The sequence below is a fragment of the Prionailurus viverrinus genome, chromosome A2 (genome assembly GCF_022837055.1).
Source record: "Prionailurus viverrinus isolate Anna chromosome A2, UM_Priviv_1.0, whole genome shotgun sequence".
Lineage (NCBI taxonomy): Eukaryota > Metazoa > Chordata > Mammalia > Carnivora > Felidae > Prionailurus > Prionailurus viverrinus.
Window position 1 is genome coordinate 155,793,886 of NC_062562.1, and position 23,854 is coordinate 155,817,739.

At 36.3% G+C, this 23,854-nt stretch overlaps 1 protein-coding gene across 4 annotated transcripts in view; it reads right to left on the bottom strand.

Moving 5' to 3' along the window:
* Positions 1-23,854, bottom strand: part of BRAF (B-Raf proto-oncogene, serine/threonine kinase) — a 167,270-nt gene that overhangs the window by 41,625 nt on the left and 101,791 nt on the right. For all 4 annotated transcript variants that reach the window (XM_047835502.1, XM_047835481.1, XM_047835511.1 and 1 more), the window contains exons 6-12: positions 21,027-21,175; positions 19,944-20,063; positions 13,574-13,733; positions 6,288-6,324; positions 2,489-2,625; positions 2,125-2,242; positions 29-113 (exon numbers count right to left, since the gene is read on the bottom strand). In XM_047835502.1, coding sequence (XP_047691458.1) covers positions 29-113; positions 2,125-2,242; positions 2,489-2,625; positions 6,288-6,324; positions 13,574-13,733; positions 19,944-20,063; positions 21,027-21,175 — 806 coding nt within the window. The remainder of the gene's footprint in view (positions 1-28; positions 114-2,124; positions 2,243-2,488; positions 2,626-6,287; positions 6,325-13,573; positions 13,734-19,943; positions 20,064-21,026; positions 21,176-23,854) is intronic.

Genomic DNA, 23,854 nt, shown 5'->3' on the forward strand with positions numbered 1-23,854 from the left:
TGGAAAACAGTAATGCACACAGGCTCACCTGAGTACTCCTACTTCATTTTTGAAGGCCTGTAACTGCTGAGGTGTGGGTGCTGTCACATTCAACATTTTCACTGCCACATCACCTAAAAAAAAAAGTTGTCATTCCAAATGTCATTCCAATTTTTTAAACTTAAAAAAAAAAAAAAATATATATATATACATATATATATACATACATATATATATATATATATATACCTCTTGGATATTTTCACTAATTACCATGGCCTTAAATCCATACCATTATTAAATTGCAAATAAATGAGATCTTAACTTCTAAAATGTATTAATTTTCTAAAGATAAAAACTAAATGAACAATGACACTCCTATACTAGTATTTCAAAATACCACCTCCCCCCCAATAGCCAATGTTGTATTTCCCCTAGAAACGTAGTTTAACCAAGTAAGTACCCATGGTATTTTCCTGATTAATTAACAATACTAAACCAAATGCTTTTATTATCTGAATGTTAAAACAAACTATTGATGACAGGCCTAATGAAGCTTGGCTGAAATAGAAAACTGCAGAGCTTCTTTATCAGAGTAGTTAACATGGTTTTCAAATCCAAGGATCATTTGCTTTTGCTCAGGAAGATTAAAAAAATAATTTTATGTGAAACAGAATTCTTACACATCGCCAGTGGGTGTGTAAAATGGTGCAAGCACTTAAAACACTTTTGGCAGCATCTACTAAAACTGAACATATGTATATCCAGTGGTCCCACAATTCTTTCCTAAGTATATACCCAGCAAAAATGGAACATATGTTCTCCAAACAACATGTACTAAGAATATTCACAGCAGCAGCATTCGTAATAGCCCCAAACTGGACACTATTCAAATGTTCATCACACAGTAGAGATTGGAAAAGAAATCATGTTAGAGTCACACAATGAATACTATTCAGAGAATGAATGACCTATAACCACATCCAATAATACAGATGAATCTTGTACTTTTTTGCAGGTGTATTATACTTTGATATAATTATGGATTCTTCCTGATTATCGAAGTAATACAGTGCTCATAGTGAAAAACATTTTGAAAACAAAGAAAAAAAGTAAAATCTCCTATAATCATGTCACTCAGAAGTGATCATTAACACACTGATATATAAACTTATTAGGCTTTTATATGTATGCAGTGTGAATATTTACGAATACATATGGAAAAAAATCACCTAAAAAGATATATAGTAAAATGCTGACAGTCATTTAAAAAGTTTATGTTATATGTATATTTCTAGGCAGTACCATAGTATAGGATATTATACATGCTGTTCTGTAAAATTTAATATACCACACGTACCTTTCTGTATCAATAAATATAGATCTACCACACTATCTCATGTCTATATAATCACATATGAAGGTTATCAATTTATCCAGTCCTCTGTTAATGAACACGTAACTTTATTTCCATTTTCTCATTAAGTCTCTAATGAATATACTTGCACACACATCTGTTTGTTTCTGCCCAATGAGTTGTAGTTCTACAAATGGAATTGTTGGCTCAACACACATATTGACAAACTGCCCCCCAGAAAATCTGTAGCAATTTATTCTCCCTCCAGCAGTGTTACAATCACAGCTCTAAACATGGCCAATTAAAAAAACAAACAAACACAAAAACAATAAAAACCTATCTGTCCACTTGAGAGGCAAATAATGATTTGTAGCTTTTGAATTTGCAATTCTTTGATAATTAGTGAGGCTAAACATTTCTATATGCTCCCTGGTTGTTTCTTCCTTTGGTAAGTACAATTTTAATGTTTACCTGTGATTTATAACACAAATAAAACTATCAGCAAAAAGACTTCTAAAAGAAAAAAAATCTTGGGGCGTAACTCACCCGGGGAATTGTCATCTTTAAAAATTATTACTGTAATGACAGGAGTCCTCCTTGCTGTGAATTGTTTTTATTTCCCATAATTTTTGTTAACCCTTTCTTTGGAGGACTCTTTAATCTGACCTATTTGCTATGATGCTATTTGCTTAGTGATTCAAACAGTGCATATTCCCTTTGATTTTTTTAAATCACAGTTATGACACGTATCCTATTATAACTTGTATGTCACTGTATTACATACGTACCATGCCACTTTCCCTTGTAGACTGTCCCAAATGACCCGGATCCAATTCTCTGTCCCACTGTGATCTGCCCATCAGGAATCTCCCAATCATCACTTGAATCCCTTCTACCAAGTGTTTTCTTCATAAAAATAGCACAAAAGTCAAGCCAAAGCAAACAAAAAAGGAAGAGAGCAAAAATCAGTGTGTGGGAATGCTTTAAGCAAAAAACTATCAGCTTTTAAATTTACTTTGTTAAGGGAATTCTGTGTCACATACTGACATATCATACATCACCATATATCATATAATCTAAAAGGTGACATTACATTTAGCTAGCTCATAAAACAAAAGAGCTTAGAGGACAGAAGATCTCATATATTCTCACCATTCGATTCCTATCTTCTGAGGATGAAGAAGATTTCCTTTCCCGCTGAGGCCCTGGAGATTTCTGTAATGCTTTTACATTAGTGAGAGAGCCCGGCAATGAGGCAGGGGGGGTGGCAGACAAGCCTGTGGTTGATCCTAAATTAGTGAAATGAAAAATGTATCTATTAAAGGAGGATTGAGTATGTTAATTTACTGGGGGAAGAGGGTGGGGAGACATTTAGACTTCTTTTCAAAATGCAATGTATGTTTAAAGGCACATCTTTTGGAAATGATAGGACAAAAAAGGGCCTCATTTGGTGATCTGCACTGTAATTTCTTTTAGTTTTCTGGTCAATTTAATGACTTTTAAAACACCTGATTTCAGATACATACTTTGCTTATTGGTGTAGAGTCTGGAAGAAAAATAATCTTTCTAAAGTAAGAGGTCAATACTAAAACAATACTCCCAAGTCTTTGTTTGATTTAAAAAAGTAAAATCAATTTAAAAGCTTATAGAAAAAATAAACTTGTAACTATTTTATGTTACCTGAACAGCCAATCAATATAAAAACAGATGGAAACTCCCAAATGGGAACATATAATAATGGCCTTAATGTTAAAAATATCTGGCTCTATCATATTAGCCATGAGAACTTTAAAAATCCTATAGTGTTTAAGAGTTAGAAATATCGGTCAGTTCAGTGGTTCCTGGATTCCTGTTCTACCAAAGACTACTTGTTACCTGTATAACAAAGTTAATACAAACAAAGCCAAACAAGTTTCTCAAGACTTTCTGAAAAATCTCTACAGGTATAAAGTGAGAGAAAAGTTAAGTGCTGTGGCCTCCTGGCCAAGCTGCTACAAGTGGAAATATTCTATGAGTCAAGTGAGTCCAGTGGATACACTGAAAGTAGACTCAGTAGGCAGGGCTGCATACTTTTCTAAACACCGACTGAGCACAACTCCTAGATTCACCTAGCCGGTTTAGAGGGGTTCAGGGCAATGACTCCTAGTGGCGTCTGAATACAGTTAAGGAGAACTGAGATGTCCAGTAATATTTGCATATACAGAACAAAAAGACCTCGAAAGAATTTTTTCTTTTATAAGATTACTATTTGGGGGTAGGGAGAATAGCAATGTCTACCTTTAAATGTTCAAACTGTACAGAATTTTATCATTACCACATCACACATGTCATCACATGGAGAATGTACCTGATCTGATATGCAATTTTCTAAAAGGAAATGGGGCCTGGGATGCCTGTAACTAGAGCATAATCCATTTTCCACCTTCCAAGTGGTAATTTTCAACATCATAAAGCTTTAACTGCTTGCTCGGGCCTCATAGATTCTGATCTACTCAATAATGTACTGTATTACTTATTTCAGTGACACTACTCAGTACTGTAGGAATTCTAGCCCATCCTATGGATTTTATGAGAAACAGCTGGGCTGAGACAGCAAAAATCTGAACCACCACCATCACTTTCAGAGTAAATAAGAGACACTAGCAAAAGCCAGTAAATATAATTCTTTAAAAATATTTGTAGTAAGATACCTGTCTGAATTTTGAGTTAAAATGTTAAGAGACCAGTTTAACTACCAAACAGAGTGAGATGAACTGAGAGAGTGGAACCACACTGCTATAGTGCTTCTTTCATATTAGGGTGTAAGTGAGGGTAGCAATCCTCAAATTTTATGAAGTATGCTAAAAGTACCCCAAATATATTAAAAACCTTTAAGGCTCCCTACCTCTGATATAATATAAAACGTACGTGTCCTACATTAAAAAAAAGGACAGTGCTATTATAGAAAAATAAAGCCAAAAATCTGGCAAAATCTCCTAATTGGGGTTTCTGTTTTTACTTTATTAAAAACCACAAGAGTTGATCACAAATATTAATAGTCATGAAGGCTATTATGTAAATGGATTAAAATAAAAGTTATTCTGATTGAGGCACCCCCCCCCATATACATTATTTATTGCCACCCACCGAGTTTAAGAAATTATCAAGACCAAAAAGTAAGTAATAGAACAAAAAACAAGATGGATATCTTAGCTCAGAATTTTCTTGCTTTTAAAAATTTATGACAGACAGCATACAGAAAGCTTGTGGTAGTGAGTATGTGTGAGAAGCACATTCAGAGCATTCCAGCCAGGCCAAGCAGAAATTTAGTACTGAAAACTCTCACACTTACAAACACACGCTGTGAAGGTGAGGCACAAACAGTATCTGTAGTTTATATTGAGTTTGCTTTGGGTGAAAACAAGAAAGAAGAGCCCAACTACCTCTGAACACTGGGCCAGGCTCAAAATCAAACACTATTTCACTGGGGACAGAATGTAGGAGGGGACTGGGAGTCCGGGATTGGTATTTCCGAAGACCACGCATCAGCTGGTTCAAAGGGGCTGTTAGAAGAGAAAGAGAGGGGCAGGCAAACACAAGAAGACAGACACACAGAAGAAATGAAAGAAGTCATGGGAATAAATGAGTTGAAGCCTGCTTCACAAAATATTCTGGATGTCTAAAAAATCTGCTTGTTTTCATAAAATCCCAATGACTTTTTATAAAGTGACTCATAAAAAGGATAAGAAGTGCCATTTGATTTTTGGAACTAAGCAGGCAGTTTTTAAGATTAACTTAACTTTGTGATGCTAATATGATGGCAACACTTAAATGCTGGATGTACTGGGCAAAATTATCAGAAGCCACAGTTATTAAGACACATGAAAGTCAAACTGGCAGCAACATTAATTGGTGGATTCATGGAATAACAAATGGAAAACAACCACAACTTTTTAAACTACATGCTATAATGAATAGTAAGTCCAAGATACAATGCAGGGTTTTCATTGAGGCAGATTCACAGGTATAGAGAAACATAACACAAGATGACTTACACAATGTTTTTATTCAATATAAAATATCTTTAAAGTCTGGGTTTAGGTATTTTGAAGATAAAGCAGTTCACAGTGAGGAGACCGACTCTCAAAAAGGTAAACAGGTATTACAGGTCCTCTTTTTTAGAGAGAAAATACTTGAAAAAGTAAGCACTAAGGACCACCTGGAAGAAATCTTCAAGACAGTTTCAAATACCATTTCGTGGAAAACACTGTATAGGGATAAAATCTTACTTAAAAAGTAAGCAATGTTTTCTTATGTCCCCAATTTTTAGAGTGCTAGAGTGAACATCTGATGAAGCAATCTCCATTCAATTTCTCATTTACTTCTTTTATTTACTGGACTAATAAGAGGACAACATGCTTTCTTTCTATAAGGGTCCATTTTGTATAAGGTACATTCCAAACCCTTCCAGAATGCTGAAGAGGCTGACAATGTCCAACAAACGGAGATGTTGTGACAGGCAATCTAAGGGATTCTTCACAAGAATGACTTAGGAAAATCAAGTGTTAACTGACCCTAAGCTCAATCATTAAGTATGAGTGGTACTAGTTAGAGTTCCTTCCCAAAGGGAAGTTAGCACCTCTAGTTTTAGAGATAGTTAGGAATCAGTAAGGTGGGTAAGATAGTTGATGATCTGTCTTTGAGGATAACAACATTTTAAAATTGTAGATAGTACATTTAAGATTCCCTTTTATGTCTTCTCTTTTTATCTACTCATCTTATAAATCAGTTAAAATTTTACCAGAGATGAATGATAAATAATAAAGAAAACTAAAAAAAAATTGGGGGGTTTTCCCTACACATTTTTCTCTGTGTCTGTGTTTCATGAAAGAAGCAAATATAAAGGAGACAAGCAGCAAAGCAATTGCATTTTTCCCTGATTTTTTTTTTTTTAATTGAAATCACTACTTACCTCCATCACTACGAAACCCCTGGTCTCTAATCAAGTCCTACAAATAAACAGTAATGGATATTTATTCAAAGCATACGGTAAGAAAGTAATAACAACACTGAACTTTCCACTAACCATTAACAGAAAGGTTAATTCAACATAATACCTGTCATACAATTACTTCACAAAAGAATATGAAATTAGGGAACATAAGATAAACATTTTGAAGCACTTGTCAACCTAACCCCTATATTGAAGGGATTATTAGTCCTAATCAAATGTTGAAATCCCTTTCAGGCCATTCAAAACCAATGGCTACATCAATTCTTTTTTTTTAACGTTTATTTATTTTTGAGAGAGAGGGAGACACAGAATCTGAAGCAGGCTCCAGGCTCTAAGCTGTCAGCACAGAGCCCGATGCGGGGCTCGAACTCACGAACCATGAGATCATGACCTGAGCTGAAGTCAGATGCTTAACCGACTGAGCCACCCAGGTGCCCCTGGCTACATCAATCTTAAAAAAAAATTCTACTGGCACATATTAGCCATAAAATGTTCATACCCTTTGATCTTGTGATTCCACTTTTGGGAATTTTTCCTAAGAAAATAATTCAGAAGAAAAAAATGTATGCATAAAGATATTCAGTGCAGCATTATCCATCATACTAAAATATCAGAAATAATTATTTCCCTATTATAGACATATGACATTTTAGTTAAGTAAATTATGGTGCATCAGTTTAGTAAGTATTATGCAGCTACTGAAATAAGTGTGAATCTTGTATCGTGAAACATGTTTACAATATAAAAAAATATTAAATGTACACAAAATACGAATGTATTTTGATTACAATCAAAATACAGATGCGTAAGGAAACACTAGAGGGGGAGAAAAATCAAATGGCTCTAATAGGGTTTTGTTAAAGTTTGTCTTTATTATTAAAACATATCTTCCTACAACAGACAATACTGGGTGATGGGGACCGAAAAGTCTACTGGCAACGCGATGCACTTTGGATATTGATAGGTGGAACTTAGTATGTTTACCCAGTTTAAATAGGAGGGCCTGAACGGCCCCAAATGTCTCTAAACAGGCTCAAAGGCTCTTTGCAAACAGGCAGCCTTTTGTTTCTAGTCTAGAATAGATTCTTTACAAATGCATTTCCATCATGTGTAATGTATTATATAAAGCCTTTCCCATCTTCTACAGAATAACCAACAAATATACATCTGCCAACAATGTGCTAGGTGTTAGGGGCTGCATGGCTACCAGTAAATATAAAATCCTTGTGGTCTCACTAACTTTCTCTGTGTTCTTGAGGACTTGTAATCTAAGTGGAAGAAAGATGTACAAACATGGAAATGAAATGATAAAAGAATAATAACTTAAGAAAACCATAAAAGAGGTGCCAAAGTTGCTTAGTTAACTGCCAGACAAATAGTATGGGTGAAAAGACTCCTGGTGCCACACGAGTTCAAAGGATAAAGAACTGTAAGACCTCACTGTGGAAGCATTTCAAAAGAGCTAGGAGTTGGGGGTAGATAGGAATGCAGGGGTGGAAAGAAGCAGAGGACCACCTACATTTTTTTTTTTAAAGTAGGCTCCACACCCAGCTTGGAGCACAACTGCGGGGCTTGAATTCACGATCCCGAGGTCAAGACCTGAGCTGAGATCAAGAGTCTGACGCTTAAGCGACTGAGCCACCCAGGTGTCCCAGAGAGGAACTTCTAGACACAAAGAACCGCAAGACAAAGGCAAAAATGGCCACATCCCTTTCCTTTTTGCTTCACCAACCTTGTAACTCCCCACAACCAGGGATCAGCCACCTCTGGCTTTCTCCGCTCTTACTGCTAATTAACACCATAAACTTCTATTTTTCAATCTGTTCCTAAAGCTCTTTGACAATCTTTTCACTTATTCTAGGTTAAAGAGGATCTTCTAGTATCCCAATACTGGCTATTTCCAACTCTCCCTCATCTCCTGTAGCTCCTTTTGTTACTTATATCTCTTCCCTTTAGCATGATAGAGGAAACAGAAGCCTGTCCCTATATTAACAAGTATTTGCACAGTAGCGTTAGCTATAATTTCTGAATTCTTACTATGTGCATAATAAACATTTTCAAATCAACAAAAGAGGTAGATACAGCTAGCTTCAAGGTTAAGGCATTTGCCCAAGGTCATACAGCCTGTAAAGAGCTGCAGAGCGAGCTATGTCCATCTCTAATTCCTCACAGCCCCTGAGGAATATCGTTTCCACGTTTAGGAACTGGACTATATCAATTATTCCCTCTCTTGTTATTTTCAACCTCTCTCTTCACTTGCTTCTTCCCCTCAAGTTACAAACACGCTGAAGATTCTCACATTAAAAACAACTGTCCTTCAACCCTGTTTTAATCTATGGCCCTTACATTATTCCTTTAGAGCCAATCTTCTCAAAAGTGACACTTACCCCCACACCTTCATCAGCCTTGTGCTCCTCCACTGGCCCTCTAAAACAGCTCTCAGTGAAGTCAAAGTGACATTTTAATTGTTCAGTAGTCATTTTCAGTCCTTACCACATGTGAGTTTCAGTGGCAACTAACATCAACTACTTCAGCATTCTTCAATTCCCTTTCTGCCCTTTGGGGTGACACTACTCTCTCTTACTTATGTAAAGTTAGACTTGGGAAGAGGAGCCCATTAAAGGCACAGAAAAGGACAGTCTTTGCCCGAACCTCAAAATGTTAATAATATTCAGTGGGGTTGCATATTCTACCTTCTTTTCAATTTACATGTAGTCTTTGAGTAGTATCATTTACACCCATGGTTTTAATTGAGAAATATGCTAATAATTCCAAAATCTGTTATCTCTACTCAAGGTCCTTATATTCAACTGCCACTGGACTTCTAAACCAGTAAAGTCCCTCAGACAACTTAATGTCAGTATGTCCAAAATAAAAGTTACCATTTTCATTTCTATAAGACCTGTTCTTCTTCCTTTGGTATTTCCTATACTACTGAATGGAATGAATACTATTTACCCAAGCCAGAGAAGTGTGGACATTATCTTCTAGATCTCATCTCTTTCACTTCTTTCTACTACTCTACAGAACAGTAGTTAAACATAAGCAAGAAAGACCAGGTTTTACCCCATTTCAATCATTTATTAGCAATGTGATCTTGGGTAAGTTTCTTAACCTCTTCAAATAGAATTTTCTCAACAGTAAAATAAGGATAAAAATAGTACTTAATCCATGAGTGTTTATGAGGACAGACTAAGAAAATTTATGTAGGGAAGCCTGGGTAGCTCAGTCGGTTAAGCATCCGATTCTTTGTTTCAGCGCACGTCATAATCTTATGGTTCTGTGAGTTCAAGCCCTGCGTCAGGCCCTGCACTGACAGTGTGGAGCCAGCTTGGGATTCTCTGTCTCTGTCTCTCTCTCTCACTCTCTCTCTGCCCCTCCCCCACTCACACTAGCTCTGTCTCTCTCAAAATAAACAAACTTAAAAAAAGAAAAGAAAATTTATGTAAAGCACTCAGTATAGTACTTGGCATATAGTAAGCATTCATCAACAGTAGCCATTTTTGATACCATTCCTAACAATCTTGCCTTCTAAATCTCTCGTGAACTCAAAATATTCTTCCAAAATACAGAGCTGAGCACTTCCTCTCCCACTCAAAAGTTTTCCAGACTCCCTACTACCAGCAACGACAGAAACCTTAAAGACTTGACAATGCCTTTAAGTATGGACTCTACCTACCTAGTTTTGTCTTCTTTTCCCTACTCTTCTCCTGAACCAGAAACTCCTACAATGTGCATTATTAATTACATCCTAAGTAAAGGTACTACCATATTTTTTGCATGTACTATTTCCTTAACAAATGCCCTTTCTTCTTAAAACCCCCACCTAGTGAATTTAATGAACTCCTACGCATTCATCTTTTATAATGTGGCTTAAATGTTGTCCTTTCTCTGTTAACAGTGATAAACTCTACCCTGTGGCATATAGGACTATCACCCTCTTCTATAAACTACCGCTATATATTTTTGCATCTATTTATATGTCTGATTCATCCATTAGACTGTGACCTCTTTGCGATCACAGACTATGTGCTAATTCATCTTTAATTCCCAATTCTGACAGTGCCTATCCCGGAGTCAGCATTGCCAAGTATGTCAAAAACAAGTTAAAAAAAACTTATTTACTAGAATAAATGATAAATAATGATTGGATCTGAATGACTGAAATTGAATGAAAATGCTAAAGCATTTATATATTATCTTATAATCAATGGAAGTCAATGAAAGTTTTGGAACAAGGAAACAGATGATGGCAGAGGTATAAAAAAATTATTCGGACACTAACATAAAGAATGGAAATGGATAGAGAGAAACCAATGGCAGGAAATCCATTTAGGAGATTAATTAATTCAAATAAAGAAATATGGGCTCAGAGGGTGGTAGTAATGAGAACAAATTTGAGATGCATTACCAAAAGGAAAAGTTGATACCTTATGACTATTTGGTTAAAAGGAAGGAAGAAAAGTCAACATATAAAGATGATACCCCAAATATTCAAGCCTCAGAGAATAGAACAGTAACACTAAGAGGAAAAGTCTAGAGGGAAACAGTCTAAAATGATGTTAGTACTGAAAGGAAAACTGGATATAACTTTTTTTTTTAAATTATTTATTTTGGGGCACCTGGGTGGCTCAGTCGGTTAAGCATCCGACTTCAGCTCAGGACATGATCTTACACTTTGTGGGTTCGAGGCCAGTGTCGGGCTCTGTGCTGACAGCTCAGAGCCTGGAGCCTGCTTTGGATTCGGTGTCTCCCTCTCTCTCTCTGCCCCTCCCCTGTTCGTGCTCTGTCTCTCAAAAATAAACAAATGTTTAAAAAAATCGTTTAAAAAAATGTTTTTAATTTATTCTGAGAGAGGGTAGGGGCAGAGAGAGCGAAGGAGGGAGAAAGAATGCCAAGCAGGGTCCATGCCGACAGCAAGCACAGAGCCTGACAGGGGGCTTGAACTCACAAACTGTGAGATCATGACCTGAGCCAAAATCCAGAGTCAAAAGCTTAACTGGACTGAGCCACCCAGGTACCCCAAGATAGCTACGATTTTGAACACAATGAGAATAGACCTAATTTAGAAATAAGATTTGGTTTCTTATTTCACAATCTCATTATTCCCATATTTCCCTCTCCTACTATTTTCTTCCTTTGTATGCAGGCCTACCTAGACCTTATTAGTTGAGAAAAATTAATATTAGGCAAAGGCCACTTAAAATAAATCCAATAAAAATAGAGAAAAAAATCTCATAGTAAAAAGTGGGAAGGATGTCTGGAATTTGGAAGCTCATCTTGAAAAATGAAATTAAAATTTATAATAAAGATTTTCTTTTATATTTAATAAATTTTAAGTTACAATTTCAATATGCTAATTATCAGAACACAGGAATCACGTTTTTTGTTGTTCATAATACGAAAGCTATAGCACCAACTGAAATCCTCGTTTTCATATTCATCTTTTACATAGCAAGCATAACCATTTTTATAAAAATTTTAGAGGGTTTCATCAATTCCCTGAAGGGCTTCTAACAATCCTTTGATATTTAAATCATTTTCATTTGAAGAACCTATTATATTGTCATCTCTAAGGATCTTTTCTCTTCTATTGTTACCTGGACTAATTTAATTCTACTGTATCCTTATTTTTCAATGGCTTTTTGTAATTTCAGTAGTTCTCCAAAGTCATTTTTCACTATCTTTATAAAATCTTTAAATCTTTTCTTTCTTTCTTTTTTTTTTTGCCAGATTTGCAATCAATTTGCATTGTATTTTCATTGAAATGTTGGATAATGATGTATGGGGGTTGGAATGCAAACGGGTATTAGATGGGGAAGGATATCTGAGTGGGGACTAATACTAAAGTAGCCTGTTAATAAGTGAATATTTTCCTGTTAGGAAAATTTTTGCTTCTCTACTCAACTTTATATAACTAGGAAGACTCACATAAGGAACGCTTGTATAATGAGAACAACTCCTATCTTCTAACACACACACAAAACCACCTCACTAATTTTAGTACCCTGTTTATGTGGGGAAATAGTTTTTTAACTTCCGTTTTAAATATAATTAGTTTCCAAGGCAAACAAGGTTGGCAGCTTTTCTGTTTTGTTGCTTATTACAGAGATTAGGAATAACTTACACTCTTTATCTGAAAGCACAAATTCTGGGAGAAATGACACCTAATTCCAAGATCAGGACCCCCATCCCACCACAGCTCGGATAGTAAGAGCACATTATTCTCTTCTGTAACTCAATTACTGGATTATTTTGTAAATAAAGTTTTATGAGAATAAAGCCTCACCCATTTGTTTATAAGGTATTATCTCTGCTTTCACACTACAATGACAAAGTTCAACAGCTGTCATCAGAAATCATATGACCCACGAGCCTAAAATATTTACTTTAAGGAAAGTCTGTTGGGGCGCGTTGGTGGCTCAGTCGGTTGAGCGTCTGACTTCAGCTCAGGTTATGATCTCGTGGTTCACGAGTTCAGGTGTCTCACCGGTTTGAGCCCTGCATTGGGCTCTGTGCTAAAAGCTCGAAGTCTGATCCTGCTTCGGATTCTGTGTCTCCCTCTCTCTTTGCCCCCTCCCCTGCTCACACTCTGTCTCTTTCTGTCTCTCAAAAATAAATAAATGTTAAAAAAAAAAAAGAAAAGAAAAGAAAAGAAAAGAAAAGAAAAGAAAAGAAAAGTGAGTTCGAGCGCCACACTGGGCTCTGTGCTGACAGCATGGAGCCTGCTTAGATCCTCTGTCTCTATTTCTCTGCCCCTCCTCCACTTACCCTCTCTCTCAAAAATAAACATTTAAAAAAAAAGTAACGAAGGTAAAAAGTAGCTTTGCATATCTTGTACATAAAGTAATGATTAGTCCTAAAGGGTTATTTAACTTAAAACTGTACTTTTAGAAATTTAGATACAGATTTCAAATTGATCCAAATAGAAAATCTGCAATGGTACCCTTATTTCTTTACCATGAAATGGCCAAGGGATTATCTATTAAATAAATGAAGATAACACTTTTGCAGAAACAGTATCATAAGGCAACAAATCCGAACAACTCCACAATTTGGCATCAGTTAAGTATTAATACCATCAGAGAAGATGACAAGTTTTTTCTGATCACTAATTCACGAAGTCAATCACCTAATGACTGTGACACTTGAAAGATGGCACTTACTTCTGCTCTATATTATAAATGTAGCAGAAAAAGAAATATAATTGAATTTTTTTAGTTCTAATAATGCTGGATACTTACATCAATATTGACAGGTTCTATTGTATTTATATGCACATTTGGAGCTGATGAGGACCGGTCTCGCTGTCCAAATTGATTTCGATGATCTTCATCTGCTGGTCGGAAAGGCTGTGGAATTGGAATGGATTTTGAAGGAGACGGACTGGTGAGAATTTGGGGCCTGGAAAAATCAAGTCATTGAAAGATAAGATTCAGAGCAACTTTAAAGAGATAAAAACAAAAAATGGGTGATCTAAAGATTTCCTTGTTTTCGTATTCTCCAATAAAATCTTTAAAGCATTAAAAACCCAGCAGTAACGGTGTTTAAAAAACTAATATATGCCTATAATTAATACTGAAGAGCTGCTTTTGCTGAAGCAGACCCTCTAGGGACGATTAATGACAAGAACACTGATTCTTATCCAAGAACTCCAGGGAAATCTAAAAATGGCTAGAAATTACCTGTAGTTAATCAGCTAAAGAAACTCTTTAAAGTTACACAAAAATCTCTAAATACTAGAGATTGACTGAATAAAATCTATTTTTTTCTACCTTTGCCATTTCTAGATACTAAAATGGAATTTTTATGCAAAGTATTAGGAAATTATATTTTGAAAATACACCTGTGGATTCCAGGACCTGGAAGATGTATCTGTTGCTTTACACAGAGTTAAATTAAAATCTTGAACAATAGCAAAAGACCATTTGCATATCCAAAAGATGATCCTTATAGTGTCAGCCTCTCATATTTTATCATTCTTACCGTGTCCAATAATTAAGAGATGCAAGAGAACCAAGTAATAAGCATTAAAGCAAATCTTCTTTAAAATTGCTTTTGATGCATAAGAGACTGTTAAAAACTGAGAACAAACTGAGGGTTGATGGGGGGTGGGAGGGAGGAGAGGGTGGGTGATGGGTATTGAGGAGGGCACCTTTTGGGATGAGCACTGGGTGTTGTATGGAAACCAATTTGTCAATAAATTTCAGAAAAAAAAAATTATAAATAAAAATTAAAAAAAAAAATTGCTTTTGATGAAATCATCAAAATAGGTGGCAGTGATCTATTTTGTTACTGTAGATAAATAACAAATTCTACGATCTCTCATTGCGCTGAAATGAACCTCACACTCACAAAGCACACTCAAGTTTTGTGAATAGACTGTAAATACCTGTGAGTAGTCTAGGCTCCTCAGAATATCCAAGGGAGCTGGGAAGGGTAAGTATCATGTGAAAGAAAAGGTATGGCTGTCCTGATGAGCTCCATCAAGACCAATGAATGATGCAGTGCTCACAGCCTCTCTACAAAGACTGGTATCATTTCACCCCATTTATTTTATTTTTTATTTTTTTAAATGTTTGTTTATTTTTGAGACAGAGCATGAGTAGGGGAGAGGCAGAGAGAGAGGGAGACAGAGAATCCGAAGCAGGCTCCAGGCTCTGAGCTGTCGGCACAAAGTCCAATGCGGGGCTCGAACCCACATACTGCAAGATCATGACCTGAGACAAAGTCGGATGCTTAACCGACTGAGCCATCCAGGTGCCCTCATTCCACCCCATTTAATGCAAACTCTATAACTAATCATCATTTTTTATTGGTTTTTAAGACACAACCAAAATGAAAATGTGGAGGGAATAAAAAGACATTTTGTGAGGAGACAGGTTTAGGAAGGTACGGGAAGAAAAAAATAGTAGAAAAGGTTTGAAAAGCCAAAGAAGCCAAATAGTGACAAAAAGATTTTTTTTTTCCCTAAAGTTCCGAATAAAGCATTTTAACAAAATCTGAACCCCACCCATTTATTGTTTTACTCTTTGAAGTACGCTATCAAAGGTAGGGAAAGAAATTTTGAGCTTATTTGTTCAACTCAGTCCACTTATAACTGAAATAAAAATAATAAAATATTATGTAGTTTAAAGACTTGGTTATTACCCACTGAAAATTACAGGTTAAGACTGATGGACCTGGCCTTAAGAAAATTTTTATTGTCATTATTGAGCAATTTTTAATTTGTGACAGAGCTTTCTTTAATTTTGCCTTAGGCTGCCAATATATGGCTTTTGCTAAGGGATTTTGAGAACAGGTAAAAGAATGTAAAAATGACAAATGGTTTTTAAAAAAAGTTTTGGAAAGTGTACCTACTTTCAAAAAACTATAGTCTAATTTAAAGTCTCAAGGCAATTGCATACTTTAAGTTAGGACTTAAATGTAGAAAAAGCCTGAATTAACTACAGTTGTACAGGGCATTCTAATTAACCTAATATAATGGATCAATCTAATATAATTGATCTGATGCAGGCATTAAGTGACAGCAAGTCATTTTTGAAAGTTACTGAATTAAGACTATGACTGCAACATGTAGTCTATAACAAAGCAGAAACATGTATTCAAAGGGCATTGGTTCAGAAGTAGGAGAAACGAAGCAGGATGTAATCTGATAAATTTTATTATCTAAAAAAATGGATACATAAGAAAGTGACGATATCTGCCTATTCACAAAATGAGAAAGACTATATTTGGCAGCTGGTATCTAACATCACCCAGTGGAGGGCATATGGTGGTCCATGAAATCAATTTACCTAGCAATGATGCCCAGTGTATTATAATTTTGTGAGAAACTTCAAGTTATTATATCCTAATGTCATTAAACATCTGAGCCATGTCTTTTTTTTTTTTAAGTTTATTTGGAGCAAGAGAAAGAGAGCACAAATGGAGAATGGGCAAAGAGAGAGAATACCAAGCAGTCTTTGCTCTGTTAGTGCAGAGCCCCAAATGGGGCTTGATCTGACGAACTGCGAGACCGTGACCTGAGCCGAAATCAAGAGTTGGATGATTGATTAATCAACTGAGCCACCCAGGTGCCCCTGAGCCATGTGCTAATCCCATGCTTAACAAAAGCAATCTTTGGATTATAATGTGGTTTCTCAAAAATATCTTCCAACAGTGGAGTGCTGGTCCATCCAACACAAGAACTCTGGTCTATACAACAGCTATATTTCTCAAAGAAATGAATTACCTAGAATTTTGATTCAGTCTTTTCTAATTCTGGTTACTGTAAACGAGTGTATCTCTAACTCTCATCATTTCTGGGGACTGATAAAATTGAATTTCCACACTAGGACATCTTTACCCGGACCAACACAATTTATACCCAGTGAAGTATGTCGGCAGCCAGTAACTGGCTTTCTCCTAATGACACCTCTACCGATCTTGTTGCAAACCTCTTTAAAGCAGTATCAGATTAAAAATAAAAAATTTTTTACCTGTAACACCCTTCAGCAAATTACCACTTAGTTTAGATCTTATTTTCAATCTGGAATATTAAAAGTTGTGGGTCGGGGGGGGGGGGGGGGCGCCTGAGTGGCTCAGTGGGTTGAGCATCTGACTTCGGCTCAGATCATGATCTCACGGTTCACAAGTTTGAGCCCCATGTCGGGCTCTGTGCCGACGGTGCGGAGCCTTGACCTGCTTCAGATTCTGTCTCCCTCTCTCTGCCCCTCCCCTGCTCACACTCTGTCTCTCTCTCAAACATAAATAAACATTAAAAAAAAAAAAAAAGAATATTCAACGTTTTGGCGCCTGGGTGGCTCAGTTGGTTAAATGACTGACTTCAGCTCAGGTCATGATCTCACAGTTCCTGAGTTTGAATCCAGTATCAGGCTCTCTGCTGTCAGTATAGAACACACTTCGGATCCTCTGTCTCCTCCCTCTGCCTCCCCAACCCCTCTCAAAAACAAACAAACGGTTAAAAAAAAAAAAAAAAAAAAAAAAGAATATTAAAAGCTTTGAAGCAATGTGACTCCTTCTGTTCAGCAATATGTAAATTTTATTTTTTAAAGTTTATTTATTTATTTTAAGAGAGAAAGAGTACGACCAGGGGAGAAGCAGACAGAGAGAATCCCAAGCAGGCCTCATGCTGCCAGTGCAGAGCCTGATGTGGGGCTCGACCCCACAAATTGTGAGATCATGACCTGAGCCAAAACCAAGAGTTGGTCACTTAACTGACTGAGCCACCCAGGGGGCCCAGCAATATGTAAATTTTAAAATGCTGACTTTTTATACATTCACACATTCCATAACATTTTTAAAAAGCAGAAAAGGAGGTACCTCTAACTTTTAATTCAAAACTGGGCAATGTATCACTTCTCCAATATGTCTTGGTTACATCCATTATTCTATGTGCTTCATGACCACTAGAATTATTATAAAGACTATTAACATAATGCAAAGGAGCAGCAATACAGAACAGGATTGGCTTCTATCTTTTCACAGGCATACACAGACACTTGTGACATAAAAGCATCAGGGAAACAAAAGTTTGAATATCTTTTTTATCATTTGCTCAAGACCAGAAGGTACTACAGTTTAGTTATACATAAAATACTCATGGCATAAGCAAATGGTTTCTCAATTTTAAGACAGCATCCCTTCACTGAAAGGCACCTGCCCTGGATCATTACCATTATAAACCTTCAGAGAAACCAAGTTAATTTCATTATGGTGTTCTGTAACTCTGCTCATAGAACTAGGACCTGCCACTGGAAAGGCATCATGGTCTATAGAACTGTCAGGAGTAAATACCATAGCCAGAAGGTTAATTAAAAATCAAAACAAACGGGGCGCCTGGGTGGCGCAGTCGGTTAAGCGTCCGACTTCAGCCAGGTCACGATCTCGCGGCCCGTGAGTTCGAGCCCCGCGTCAGGCTCTGGGCTGATGGCTCAGAGCCTGGAGCCTGTTTCCGATTCTGTGTCTCCCTCTCTCTCTGCCCCTCCCCCGTTCATGCTCTGTCTCTCTCTGTCCCAAAAATAAATAAATGTTGAAAAAAAAAAATTAAAAAAAAAAAAATCAAAACAAACAATAACACTTAGATCTCCTAAGGAAGACACAGGTGCAAAGAACTAATGATAGAGACAGCAGGAATAAAATGACTCCACTAGAGCAGGTAACTGTTATGACCTGACTAAATAAATAAATGGTTGCATTTTCTAGTGTTTCTAAGTAGATAAAAATACAGTCCTTAATACAAATCTTTAGTAAATTTTCTAGCCTATGAAACCTCTAGAAAGGTTGGCTTTGTAAAATTACAGGTCTCTTGGGATTATCCACTTACTGTCTTCTGTCTCTAGGTAGAAAAAATAGCATTACCTTGTGAAGAGAGGAAGGAAGTAGGGTTCAAACTGACAATAAATATTTCTGATCTTAACTATCTCTGGAATATTATAAGAGAGAATGCCATGTGAGGACTTTATTTTTTTTTTAACCATATGCTCCAAATATAGCAAAATTTATTCTGCCTCAAACCCAACAGAGAAAGAGTATGCAGACATATATAAGAAATTCTCCAACAAAATACTAATATCTATTAAACTCATCATCTTTTTTCTTTTTTTTCCTACTATGAAGCTTGAATATATGATGCCTTTATATTATCTTTAAAGTCAGTTTTCTCATTTATCCTCCACAACTAACAATACTATTAATTTTTTTCCTTACACTTTGTGCATATCCATCCCTTCTCCATACAGCCCACTTCAAGTCTTTATTGCCACTCATTGTCTCCACTATGAACAGCATCTGAGTTGGCCTTCTTCACCCTAGACATTTCTCCATCAATCTATCTCTCATTGCTACGTGGTGATCCTTTCCTTAAAATCATTTTGACCAGCCAGTTCTCTGCTCAAAAACTACCTCTTTCCCCTCTTGTGTTAAGTCTTAAGCCTAAATTCTAGTCTGAATTTCAACACTCTTCACTATTTGGGTTTACACATGTTACTTATCAACTTAGATTAGCCTCTGTTCACTGTCTCTCAAATCTACCATCCCACCACCCATCATCATGCTTTTTATTCCCTGGGCTCATCCACATTCTAGAATTCATATCCCATTTCTTCACTAAATGTTCTTGACTATACTCACTATTCTCTCTTCTATGGTAAACATGGTAATATTTATGTCCTCACATCATTTAAAATATTATGTCATAAATTGCAGACTATTTTTAAATTGTTTGCCATTGTCTCATTGGTTTAATGCTGCTTTTCTAAATGGGAATCACAGACTTCTATATTTGATATTACCTAGTAAAGTGATGAGCACAAGGCAGGAACTCTAAATGATCTGCTGCTTGATTTTTTTCAAAGGTTGGTCCTGAAAGAGTCTAAGTCAGTTTTAATCCCATGTACCTTTACCGAATTCATGTGCATTTGCCTGATGTGATAAAATTGTGTACATCTGCCTGTGTGATCATTCATCTGTCTGATGTGATAAAATAAGTTACTTGGAGAAAAATCCTTGATTTAATAGTCCAAGTGTTGGAAAGGTTCATAATTAACCAAAAGATCCAAAAGAAACCAGCTCAAGTAGCATTGTTATTGAACAGCAGGAGTCAAGTCATACCCAGTAGAATCGGAGGGGGGGGCAGAAGGGGACGATCCAGACGTTAGGGCAGTCTCTGCTATGGAGGCCTCCTCCTGTGGTATTGGGTGGTGTTCAAAGAACTTGGAGACAAACAGCAAACTGTGAGGCAAAAACAAAAACAAAACAAAACAAACCTAACTTGTGCAAAACCCAGAAGCTTCACACACCAGAATACATTATAGAGTTAACAGAAATATTTGAGATCAAATTCCACTTTCAGAAATGACTGTTATATTCAATTAGTCGTTTTTTGCCTAAAGGCTTATTTATAAAAAATTATATTGCACTTTGAAAGGCAAGCTTATAATCTAGAACTAATTGTCCTATCTAGCAAATTTCTATATATTAGAGGAGAAAAATCATGCTTTATGGTTAAAGAATTAGAAGAAAATGTATCAACTGCTAAGTTAGATTACATCAAATGTACTTTAAAGTACAGAGTTGAATTCTCTTTGCTCAAGTGATCAAGCAAAGTAATAAGACCTTAACGGTAGTAGCAGCAGCAACAACAACAAAAAAGATTACAATAGACTCAGTCTAATCTATTAGAGAAACTGTGGCATAAAGCAAATAGAAGTTTTAGAAAGATACGCTGGGTACAAAGATTTTATATCTTACTTTCAAATAAACTGGGCGGGGGAGGTTGAAGGAGAGAGAGAGAGAGACCAAAAGAGAGAAAGAGAGAGAGAACACACATAATTTACAAAATAGTGATAGGATCAGAATCTCTGATCTGTGATCCAAAAATATAATGGTTAACTTAGTTTAAATCACACCACTCTCCTCCCAAAAACCATCTATCAGTGATGTCTATGGGCAAGGGAACTTTATTCATTAGAAGAGAATATAACACATAAATGAAATGTACAGCTGAATCAGAATTAAATTTGGGGGAGCAGTACTGGCTACGCTACATTGTATTCCCTAGCCACCCTTTTTTAATTCCCTGTAACTCTACTGGAAAGAAAATTCCCAGATTCTAAGATACTCTAGTTTCACATTAAGAAAAGTTAAATGTAAAATGGTAGATAGAAAAGAGACTTTTTTTTTTTTATTACTTACTCAAGTTGGTCATAATTAACACACATCAGTGGAACCTCTGTACTACAACGCTGGTGAAATTTATAACCACACGTTTGACAGCGAAAACCTTGGAAAAGCAGCTTTCGACAAAAGTCACAAAATGCTAAGGTGAAAAACGTTTTCCGTACCTGCAAAGTAAAAACATCAGAGAGCATTTTAAAAACTTGCAAGAATCTTTTTAGAAATCAACTTATTCACTCTCTTGCTTAAAATAACAAATCTTTAATATGTTCATATCATGAGAACTGCCTTACACACAAAGATATTAAAATGAAGACCAGGGGGTTCAAGGCAATAGATGAACCATATGTACTTATCTCCCACTCAATATCCAATTTAGAAAACTCAGAAGTCAAGAAGATGGAAAGTGAATAAAAGACTGGAAACTATTTTCAACCTGACTCCATGAAAGTAAAAGTAGAGATAACAAGTAGAAAGAGGGAACAGGCATGAAAGGAAGGGTGAGGACACACTGTAACAACTGTCCCACGAAAGGAGTTAAGTGATGCTTGCTGCTGCTGACAGAACAAGAAACAATGGCATTTTATTTATTTATTTATTTGTTTGTTTGTTTGTTTGTTTATTTTTACATGGTGGGGTGGGATGGTATATTATTTAAAGGGGAAGAAAAAGGTAAGGTTGTAACACTACAAATGAGCTAATTCCCTATAAAATCAGTGATCAGTAAATGATGGCCGAGGTTGATAAAGCAAGGAACTCTGGCTTAAAGTTACTACTTAGTAATAGGAAAAAAAACCCAAAACACCCAAAGAGCTTTAAAACAGAAACGGACTAGGATAAGGGATAGGAAAATCACCTAAAAGACAGTAAGAACCACTTTTAACAAATTATCAGTTAGAGGATTAGAACACCTAAATGGGTTTGTGAACATTCCTCTATGGGAAACTTAAGAACTCCATGTCAGAAGGCAAATGATCTACAACATGGGTCACATAATAAGAACTGCGTCAGGGAGGCTCTATCCTGGTAACTACTGAAGCCAGAAATTATTTTTAGAGTATTTGTTTTACATATAGAATAAGCAGAAAATATAAGAAAGATAAATACCGAAATGTTAACAGAGGCTATTTCAGAGTGGTGAAAGCATAGGTGACTCTATTTTGTCCTTTGTCTTTCCTATATACCCTTAATTCATCTCAGTGTCTCAGACAGTTTTAATCACAAACAATAGTAACAAGTATATTTTACATCATGACCCAGGACATACCTATATTCATATAACAGTATTTATCCTGACCATATATAATGTACATTAGAACTTTCTATTCCATGCAAATGCCTTTCATGAGCCAGTAAGTTTATTTCAATACCCACAGTTTACCAAACTCTTTTCAATAAACATACATTTAGCAGGATAAAAAGATATTTAAAAATAATGTCTCATCAGGAAAATGATATCTTGGCACATGATACATTCCAGCTTTTTGAGAACATTCAAATGATTTCAAGAGTGGCTCTTGTTTTCTTCACCTAAAAAGGTCTACGTATCACTTTCTAGAGAATATAAAAGGCAACTACTTGTTTTTAGCTTTGTTACTTTTCCATTTGTCTCTGGATATACAAGAAATTAGAAAACCTTTAACATTTATGTGGCCATTACTCTCCAACGTGAGGACTTTTTGTATTTCTCGCAGGATCTCAGAAGATAGAGCACAGAAAAATACGTGTTCACAGTAATTATTTTATAGTCACCTGATCCTCTTTGCTAATCTCACTCATCTGATAATCTGTTCAGTTTCATGAAGCCCTAATTTCTTTTTTCATTCATCTACTCACTTGCAGTTTTTCTTCCTGTTACTGACTTCTACTTGAAACCTACGTGTACCAGGCTGTTTGTGTATGTACAGAAGAAAAAAACACACAAGGCAAGAGGGGAGGAGGAAGGGAAGCAGAGAGGAATGGAAATGAGAAGCAAACGTGGGTACGCAGGAGTATAAATTGTGACATGCACTTGAATATGAGTATACTCTTGTCAATAAAAGTGGGCACGGGAAAGCAGATTTTCTACCTTTCCTGCCACTTCCACCCTGTCAGTTCCCAGGGATTTCTGGAACCCAGGCAAATACCAAAGGAACTGCTTTTACAATGGATTCTATGGAACCAGGAGGCATAAACAGCTATCCTCCAGTAGCCAGCAAGATCCAGCAAAGAGAAGCAAAGAGAGGAACTCTTTCCCTTTCTTAAACGGAACGCAGGCTTTCCCTCTGCCTCTACATGGCATCACAGCAACTGTTCTAAAACACAAATCCATTCCCAGGTCTCCCCTGTTTACAAGCATTCAATTTCCAATTATTTTGGAGAGAAGTCCAAGTCTTTAACATGCCTTACAAAGACTCCCACGGGCTGGACTCTTCTTACTCTAGCCCTAACTCTTGCTGCACTGTAACCACCCCCTCTCCAATTTGATTCCATACCCCCTGAACTTCTTTCAGAGCTTGTAAGTACCATGCTTTTACACTGTTCCTTCTGTTGAGAGTATTCTTCCCTCATCCACTGGGCCTTAGCTTAGATAGTTCTTCCTTTGGGAAACTTTCCTGATCCTCCAAGGCCTGGTTAGGAGTCTCTACTCTGTGCATCTACTGTACTTTATACATACACGGTAATTAAGAGTGTTTATGAAATGTTCTTATCGAATCATCTGTCTCTCTACTGTAAGGCAAGGATATTGTTTTTCTCATTCATTGTTATATCCCCAGATCAGAAACAGTGGTGGTAAGTGGAAAGTTCTCAATAAATATTTACTGGCAAGTCTCCAACTGTGTTGTGAGGATTTTTATACTCTGCAG